Raw genomic sequence first — 10,503 nt, 5'->3', positions numbered from 1 at the left:
AAGAGAAAGAGAAAGAGAAAGAGAAAGAGAAAGAGAAAGAGAAAGAGAAAGAGAAAGAGAAATAATACGAGTAGTTACCGATATGCCAAATCATCTAATATTGGCATTTTGAACAATCTGCTAATAAAATAAAAAATAGAGTATCTATAACTCACCATTATGACGATAATGTCCTGGAAAATCAGAAGGATTATAAATATATCCGGGAAAAACGAAAGATGGCGCTACAGGAGCTACAGTCATATAAGGTGAGATTGGAGTGTACTGATTCATCTGAGGTCCAAAAGAATATGGAAGGAAAGGATTTCCGGATGACCGTAACTGATTGTCATGATGATGTATTCCAGTTGAGTGTGGAACAGGATAAGGTTGTCCTACTTTAGTCATCAATTTCTGGGGGCAATCTATACAATTTTTCCCTTTGATATCATCTCCTCCGATCCTTAACATAACTTGAGCATTAGCGAAGGATTTCGGATGCTGTTTTGATCCTCCTGTTGACTCATCTTCTGTAGAACTACCAATCACTGGAGGATCAAAATTATTTCTCTCTAGAATTTCGAAATGATCGAAGTTTACTCTGGAGAAATCTTTAGGGGTACAAAATATTTTTGATAGTTGTAAGTTGTCCGATTCATCTGTTTTTGTTGAAGCCTGGAAATTAAAATCGATGTTTGAAAAGAAATGTTTGATTTTTTCCAATAATGATAACAAAAACCAGTTAATATGGTTTCAAAATCGAGAAGCTTCCTTCAATTTCATCAATATATCCATTATATTTCAAGTGTTTTGAGAGATGGACTACATTCAAAATAATATGGAGAGAAGTATTTATACTGTGCAATGTGCGAAAAAATAGTATGATTAGTGGGAGGTTCAATATGCTTATGAAAATAGTTGCAATTTTTTCTAGCATTCATACTTCTGCATTAGCAACTTCTTGAATGTCAACTCTACTGGTACCATCAAATCTAGTTGATAGTTTCCTCAATAAATCTGTAGTTTCATTAAAAAAAGTAATTGGACATATAAATAAATAGAGACAATTATAACTTTCATATATCATAATATATAGAGATTCATGTAAAGTTCTTCTAAGAAATAAACGAAATTTTCAATCCGGAGATACAGAGCACAATATCATTTTGTTTTGTCATAAGCTAAAGTTAGTAGAAGCTATAAACCATGGAGATATCAGAGAATTTACAACAAATTACGTAAGGTATAAAATAATATATAAACTATGGCCCCCAATAGATCAAACAATTGAGAAATTTTGTATTTAAACTCTCATTTTCGGACTTTTTGTAACGCCAATTTCAAATATGATATTATTTTCGAATAATTGAGCATTTACAAAAACCTATTTTTCTGTGGCAAACACATCAAAAAGTTATTGAGATGGGTTGTTCAGAATAAAAATTATATCCCTATACCAACGTCCAAATTCATCGGTCAATTATAATTTTTTATATTTATTTCACAGATTAAATACTAATATTTGTAACAAGACTGATATGGTAAAAGAGAGTTGTATCCATAATAATATTAATTTGTTAAAATGTACTATCAAACACTACTTATTAACTGGTTTCAAATATAATGTTCACATTAAAAGAAAAGTTCATTTGATTCAAGAAGTAAGGAATATAAGGAAGATAAATAAATATGGTTATTGCTTTGTGAAATGTATCTAAATAATGCAATGAATAAAAGTACTGCTTGTCGTTCTGATCAACAGATTTGTCACAGTAGAAAACGTTCATTTTAATAAAAAAAGATACGAAAGCCTTGGAAAAAACTTATCAAATATTTCAGTTACTTTAAATTCAATAGATACAGATCTCAAAAGGTCACACATAAATCCAAGCTTACTAACTAACATAAATAAATCACATTTGCAGAAAATTTATGATGTAAACATGATTTTTCAGTACAAAAACAACATTTATCACACTTTAGAAGAAGGCGACGATGCAAGGTAACCTTACAATGGACATGAAATGTAACAAACACTTGAACATACATTTAAAATTAGAGTTGTTCAGTCGTAAAACTCAATGCTCCGTAACGTTATCAAAACATTTTAATTCTTAAATGAATTAGTATCAACTGTTACTGACTAAATATGAAAAAAAATTACGATAAAATCTTTCAAGAAATAATTACAAGATAAATATAAATATGAGTTTGATTCAATTATTGTTGTATTGAGATGATTCAACGTTTTAGCTATCGATATACTAGGTGAGATGAATACAGTGTTTTAATTTTTGTTTTAGCTGTATCTGTTTTATTTAACTAGTATCTATAAATCTCAAACACAGACTCATGTATTTTGATAAGCAATGACAAATTTGAAATCATTCCGGCTAGTCAGATGCTACTACTATTTCATTATTTCAACTGACAATTAACTCATTAATCTAATTCAAAAGTATTTCGAGATTATTTAAGACACAGTTATTTATAGTAAGTCCACTTTCTGGGTGAATATTCTCTTGAACTTCTTCTCTAATGATTATTTCATTTAAAACTTTGATATCTACATGTATGCCAGGGCTTGATCACGCGTAATTTGCAAAACTCGCTGGCCATTTGGGAAATATTACGCTTGTTGAACAATATCGCTCTTTTCATAACTAGCAACTTAAATAACTATTGCAGGTACTGTCTTGAAACATGGGCTTGTGTTCGAAATTAAAAAAGTACCATCTCTACACTACACTAAGAAGCCTAAGAAGTCAGTAAAAAATACACCGAAGGTTTTGTTGACTCCTCCTACTTTGATATAAAAGAAAAATATCGAATATTTCGATAAATATTTTGATATTTTCAAAATATGACGTGTTATTGACAATCTGTCAAATTATATTCATCTTTACATCACCTACATCATTAATATAAAAATAAAAATTCGCTCAAATCACAATAAATATTTTTCCAAATCTCTTTTTTGTATTTGATTACTTTTCAAGAATTTCATTTCATTTTATGGTTTGTTTATACAGTTTTATTTTTTTCCCATTGATGATTTCAATATATTTTATAAACAGTGAGATGTCTGCCCTATGTAATCAGCATCACAGTAACACACACAAGGTACTTTATTTGAGTTGTTTTAGATCTAAATTTTTCGATAATGTATTATATCGTCTATGCCCTATAATATCATATTTATAAATAACAAACATACATGAAAATTCGTAGTACTTCACAGAAATGTTATGAGCTATTTCAAATATTCAGAAATCACAGATTCTGTTTTGTATGTCTTATCATATGGAAACTGCTTGTAGGGTGTGATAAATTGGAAGCAGATAAAACCCTGTTATCGTACAGGCTCTGTTTACTTTTTATGCAGAATTTTCACAATGTTTGCCTTATTTAGCATTTTATAACAATATCAGGGATTTCCCACATTTCGATATCCGTTGTGAACATTCCGCAACATAATTAAGATGAGCTTACAAAATAGACCGCCATAAACAAATTAAAAAACTGTTAATGCCGAAACTCCTCGTGTGAAGAGAGAATAGTTATTACTCTTGATGAATTCAACAACTTCTTAGATCTCTTAGATTTCCAAATTCAATTTTTCAGTATTTTTGCAAACAATTGAAAACAAAATTCTTAATAATATGTATACTAGAAAAGGATGAAATTGACGCAGAGATATCGGCTGAACAAATTCCAAGACCATAATTGATTAAAATATACAAATAAAACAACAGAAGCTTCGATAAAATAAATTATATGGTGATTCGCAAACCATAGCATATAGAATATAAGAAACAAATAAAAATTTCAACATTTCCTAATTAAAATTTTGTTGTATCTACTTGTGAGAATTTAAAATAATATTTTGCAGTTTGTAAATAAATATTCAATAGGAAAATATAAGAAATGACTTGATGACCTTAATAATTCTATTGAGTACATCGAATAGCTCTCAGTTCAATGTAAATATTGAAACTACTCTCACAGATTCTTCAATACCGCACTATTTTTTTAAAAGATCTTGAAACTCACCCTTAACGTACATGTTACTAGCAAAACACATAGTATAATTCGTACGTCGTACATGTTACGTTACGACGACCACGAAAAACAAATGCTGGCAACTAACTAATTATTTATTGGATCACTTTTTATAAATAATTTACACTCAAAGAAAATGACACGTTTTTCATGTTGTTTTTGCACACAAAAACAATATATGACATTGAGACAGAATGCGGTTCAATAATCAAAAAGAACCTTTTCAATTTAAAAACAAATACATTTCTAGAATGAAATTGTTTAGGTACGTGAAAAATATTATAAACCACCCAATGAAGTTTTTTCATCATATTTGAAAAATATTTATCCTTTCAAATCTAGAATATATGGAATAATATGTTTGTATACTAACCTAAAAAATATATATAAAAAGAAAAAAACTGTTGTGTATACTGATAACGATAACTATGGTGCATAAATTGAACTGAATATCTATAACAGAATATTTTTTATGTGTTTAAGGATACAGCTGATAAAAAAATTCAATAAAAAGTTACAATTACGGATAAAATTTTCAAATAGATGATTCAAGATGCTTTTTTACACTAAAGCTCATCAGAAATTTCAATCACTCCAATACATACAAAATTTAACAAACAAGTATAGTAAGTCTGTAAAGTAAAGTAAATGTAGTAAATCTGTGAAGTAAATTCTGCATAAGTTTTGACTCCAATAATTTCTTCATAACCTTAACATATTGTATGCTATTTCATAAATCTGCTAAAAACTATAATGACTTCGAATAAATCTATGAACGATCATATCAAATAAATAACAAAGAACTATACGGTACAAACCAAACATTTCCCCCCCCCTTCAATGGGGAGCTAATGAAAACACCCTGCTACAGGTATACAAATCTCACGTTCCTTCCAAATAAGATTATGAAAGCTTTATTTACATGTTAGTAATCAAATCCTATTTGAAAACTCTTAATTCTGTTCACAATACCTCTCTAAGAATTTGCCTTAGAGCTTTTAAAGCATATATCGTGAATCCATTGAACTTCCCTTATGGTTGAAACAACAACTAGTTCTCATGTCTCACAGTGCAAAAGTTTCAGAACAACCAGTTTATCCTCTGATAAATCGATCATCTGACACCAGTAATTTTGCCTATAAGCTCCAATCACTTCCAGTAATCCTATCATTATTCATATCCAATATCAACCTATCTGAAACAGCCTTCATTCCTATCCCATCCTATCCTCTTTAGAAAAGGCAACAACCAAAATTTAATACATCTCTTAACATACTCCTTAACATGAAACACACAGCGATATACTGAAACAAAGATTTCAAAATATTATCATTACCATTCACTATAATAATATTCTGTATTCTGATGCATCTAAATCTGAGGTTGGCGTAGGTTGTGCCGTAGCCAATTCACATCAAATAATCAAACGATATTGTCTACCATCTTTTGCTAGCTTCTGCACACGAAAATTATATGCAATGCTTCAAGCCTTGAACTCCCTATCCCCTGACGACAAACAATTTGCTATGTACACAGACTCGCTTAATAAACTCCATTAGACAAATAAATCCGGTACACCTTATCATTCAGAATATTCATGACTCCAATGACCGTCTTGGTGTAACCATTTAATCTGAGTATCGTCTCACTCTAGAATACATGGGAATGAACTTTCAGATTAAGCTGCAAAAGAAGCTTCGACTGCTAACCTCCACAGCGAATCGACTCAAATCCACAATAAGTCATAGCCTACAAAAGACGCTCTATACGCTACCGATGGGCAAACCACTGGTCAAGTTACAACTTCGACTTCAGAAACCTACCTCAGTCGTAGAGACTCAGTTGTTGTACGGAGACTACGTATGGGGCGTACTCGACTGACTCACGGACCGCTTCTGATACTCCCAAATTTCAGCACTGCAAAATACCACTGACAGTCAACCACATACTAACAAGTTAATTCTTAATGTATGTAATTCGAACAGTTTGCTAATGTTAATATTAAGGGGTCGTAGCTATAGCTAATAATTGTATCATAACTGTACCATGTGTCAATGATCTTGATGAATTAAAATAAAATCTAATGAAATTAAAAAATATGAACTTTGTTGAATTAAATAATGAAGTGATTGAGTACTTTCTAACGATCTTACCGAAACAATCAATATAAGATTATTAAAAGATTATAAAGCATTACTAATATTTCAATAAAAGATTATTTCAAGACGAATCAATAATATCGTAAATAAAATGGATGGTATTTCAACTTTATGATAGTCCTCCATTAAAATATTTATGGCACGTAGAATGTTCGAACTTCCAAATAGGTATAAAAACCACATTACTCGAATAAATACTCTATTCTAATAATGAAAAATGTATAATAAAAATATATTATTTTGATATTTTATTGCCACAGCCCCACAATAACCATGTATATATATATTTCTTAGACCTTTTGATATGTTCATGGTTTCTAAATGTTCTTGAGTTTCGGCCTCTTCTGTTTCAAAATTAGTTTTTTTGATAATTTTTAAAAGAACGATAAAAATTGACGTTTCGACTTTTCTTTATCAAAATATGATATTGATTTTATTCTTATTTTGATATTCATGATAAAGGAGATCTATTGAAACATATAAACATGCAAATTGTCAGTGTCAATATCATATTTTGCTACAGATTTAAAGAAAAGTCGAAACGTCAATTTTTATCTTTCTTTCAAAAAATTATCAACAAAAACTAATTTTGAAACAGAAGAGGCCGAAACTCAAGAATATTTAGATACATAAATATATAAATATATAATGTGTATAATTTTCTAGGACTTTTTACTTCTTAGACCTTTTTATATGTATGTAAAGAGGAGTTAGAGGAGTTATAGAAGTAAGGAAGCCCTCATCAACTTGGTAATAAATGTGATTGTTCCAGGGTTGCGGCAATAAAATGACAAAGTATACTCTTCTTGATATGTATTTTGAGCTATCTAATAATTGTTTATTCATCATGATGGACGGGAGAGTATCGTGTGTTTAATTCGCATAACTAGTTTTAGGAGATGTTTTATGACTGGAAATAATTTTGAACAGTAGCTGTATTTATTGATCATATTTCCATGAGAAAAGAATCAAAAATATCGTTCGCTCACTATAAACGGTATTAATACAGGTGACTCAACAACAACAAGTAAAATTTTATTATTGTTAACATTTATACAAATTACTTATATGGTATTTTACCATAATTTCAGTCCCAGACGATGAATACTCGAAAGCTCGGAAAATATATTGAAGTTAGTCCACTTTGGTGTTTCCTTGCCAGGTTCCCAATGAAAAACTACTCATAATATAGCTGGCAAAGACATCTTTACAATTCATATATATATATATATATATATATATATATATATATATATATATATATATATAGGTCTATATAGGTCTATAGGTCTCAATTTATGCTACCAAATTCAAATTCGGGAGGTAATACGTGGGTAGCTACTTAACTTTGTTCCAGTGAATTTATCTATGGATTCGCATTTTTAACATCCATGATGGATTTCAATACAAATTCAAAGTAAACATCATAAATGGTTCCATTTTTCAGTTTTTGACGTATTCTGTTCTTAACGCATATTTTTTTTTCTACAAAGAGCGTCGGTTCAAAGATAACGGGATTTTTTCTCAATTATGTACGAGTTTTGCTACTTAAGTTTTGAGATACGTCAACACTAATATGGATATGTCAAATTTGACATTACCATCAAAAAGTTTTACATTTTGAATGGTAAGCGTACTTAGAACGTGCAGTTGTACGAGTGGTATTTGACTTGTTTACAGATACTTGAAATCTTCATTTTGTTAAAAAATGGAATCAAATCGCGACCATTTTCGTGTGATGATTTTCTATGACTTTCGACGTGGATTAAACCAACAGCACTGTGCCGATCAACTTGCTCCGACTTTTGGTGATGAAGCACCATGTCGACCCGAAAAACGTTCAAATCAATGTTATGGATTAATTGGAATGGAAAAAATGCTTCGACAATAGGTTCAAACGCATGCCTAAGTGTATTGATCTTAAGGAGAATATTTTGATAAACAAGAAAGCCATATCTAATTATAAATATTTTTTTCATTTGTATAAGTATCTCAAAACTTAAGTAGCAACCCTCTTACTTGGAATTGTTATCAAATATTTCGTCATTTCTGTTTACTACCCGAGTATATAGTTAAGTATATACTTATATAGTGTTTTTCCAACTTTCCTGTTACATGATAAAATTATGAGACTAGCAACTTTTACCTTATCTATTATCAAATCTCATTTTCTACATTCAGTCAGTTTCATGAAATTAGTGTATTACTTAAAATGCCTGTTGATCAAAAACATTTCAAAGTTTCTCCTTGAACCAGAATTTTCAAGAAATAATTTAAATACACATGAAATCACGTTCTCGTTTCTGCTGACAAAAAAATTTGTGAAACATTGAATAATATCACATGAATCAATTTTTATATGAAACATAATGTTATAGAACTTTTAAATCATACTTTGGAATTTCAAATTGGTTGTTGTATACATGAATTAATTTCAACTTTCTCTTAAATCACGCTCAGGAAATTCTTCAATCCTGGGAAGTTTCTAGGGGTACAACAAGGTCCAGGCACTACCCAGACATTTAGAACCGGCAAGTTGTTCATTTGTTAGTAATAGAAAATAATTTTTGTAAATCGAATATTAATTGGGCTCTTTGCTTATGGAAGGGTCGAAGAAATATAATTTAATAAAAAAATTCAATTTCCAAATGTGTAACATTAAAAAATTAAGATACAAAAATAAAAACCTTTTATGTGGATATTTGATGTACATGTCTGATATTAAATAAGATTAGGTATCATGTAACTGTACACCATTTTGCAACAATGTATGTCCCGAGGGCTACTAAAATTGTAATTATCGATAAACAAGATAAAATTTTGATCCCTATAAGGTATAGATAAAATAAATATCAACACTAACCGATTAATAGACTATTTTTAGCAAACTGAAGTGATAAAAACTATATCCTCATTTTCCCTAAGATCATCCAAAAAAAGATACACCGAAAATTAGTTCAGATTATCTGGATGAAAATTTCTTACTGAGAGAGAAGACGAAAAATAATTTTATTGTGATTATTTAGTAGGTTCTGTTGAATTGTCGATCAGTTCAAATTAAACCATTCAAATAAAGACTGCTGCGTTTTGTTTAAGTAGTACTTAAGGGAGAAATAATATTATTCTGGGTCTTGAATATTGTTACATCCCCTTCAAAGAATATATCCCCAATCGATCTTATTAGGATTAGGATAAGGATAATAACGGCTCACAATAATAAGAACAAAGATGGAATTCGCTAACCAGTTTAGATCTTGTTGGATCTCTTCAGATTAATTTAATACCGAAAAATCTAATACAATGTTATACACTAATGAAAACTTGCAACATGTACCTACTTCTAAGTACTGCCAACAGTTTGAAAATATTTTCACTAAAGTTTTCAAACCTCAAAAAATTCAAATTAAATCTTCCCACCTATAATCATTTTCAATATATCGAAATAAATTGTTCGAATAATATACGACGATAGTCTGACGGAAAGGTGACTCTTAAAAGATTAACATCACTCTTGTTATGATTATTTCATGTCAATATCCGTTATGATTTTGATGTGATATGACAAAATTTCACATTAATTTTAACACTCAATTAAAGAAATCTTGTTGCTAATACATTATAACAGCGGTTCTTAACCTATGGGTCGCGACCCAATTTTGGGTCGCGAAGCATATTTCTTGGGTCGCGCTGAGTCGAACCAAAAAAGTTAGTAATACACCAAATAATAAGTAATACTAACACCTCCTAGAAGAGTTATTCCCTAATACGATGTTTCGGTTTTACCGCTCTTCGCGAATGGCCTTCCTATTTCTCAAATTTGGGTCGCGGCTTAAAAAGGTTAAGAACCACTACATTATAAGATCTAATATCATTTGTCGGCGTTTTGGATAAAATAGTTGAAAGACATTTGATCAGACTCTGAGACTTCTGTACCAAGCACAATTTTATTATTGGATCCTAATTCGTGTTGAAGCCAAAATGACACCACCAATCTTCATATTATCCTAATCGAATCAATAAATCCATGTCACTGCTCCACCGCCAAGCATGGAAAACTTTTGACCAGCTTTGGCAAGCCAAACTCATTAGTAATCTCTGTCAATATCTCACCCCAATAACTGACGTTCAACAAAACTCCATTCTTGCCTCCCTACTACGCATTATTTATACGTATAATACTGCATTCAATTTAATCCAATACGGACACAACCAATATTCTCTCATTGGATATTCGATCCCAAAATATCCTAAAGCAATTTTTAAATTAATAACGGAGTTGATGAATAAACACCAAAAACTCAAG

General features: G+C 30.3%; 1 protein-coding gene across 1 annotated transcript; it reads right to left on the bottom strand.

Moving 5' to 3' along the window:
* Window positions 1–108: 108 nt before the first annotated feature.
* Window positions 109–4,126, bottom strand: LOC130895146 (uncharacterized). The gene is made up of 2 exons (XM_057802316.1): window positions 4,033–4,126; window positions 109–654 (listed from the first exon to the last, which is right to left on the bottom strand). Exons 1-2 carry the CDS (start codon window positions 4,084–4,086, stop codon window positions 145–147), a joined length of 564 nt encoding a protein of 187 aa, XP_057658299.1. The 5' UTR covers window positions 4,087–4,126; the 3' UTR covers window positions 109–144.
* Between the last annotated feature and the right edge of the window lie 6,377 nt (window positions 4,127–10,503).

The sequence above is a fragment of the Diorhabda carinulata genome, chromosome 6 (assembly GCF_026250575.1).
Source record: "Diorhabda carinulata isolate Delta chromosome 6, icDioCari1.1, whole genome shotgun sequence".
Taxonomy (NCBI): domain Eukaryota; kingdom Metazoa; phylum Arthropoda; class Insecta; order Coleoptera; family Chrysomelidae; genus Diorhabda; species Diorhabda carinulata.
This window is presented reverse-complemented; position numbering and strand designations above follow the sequence as displayed.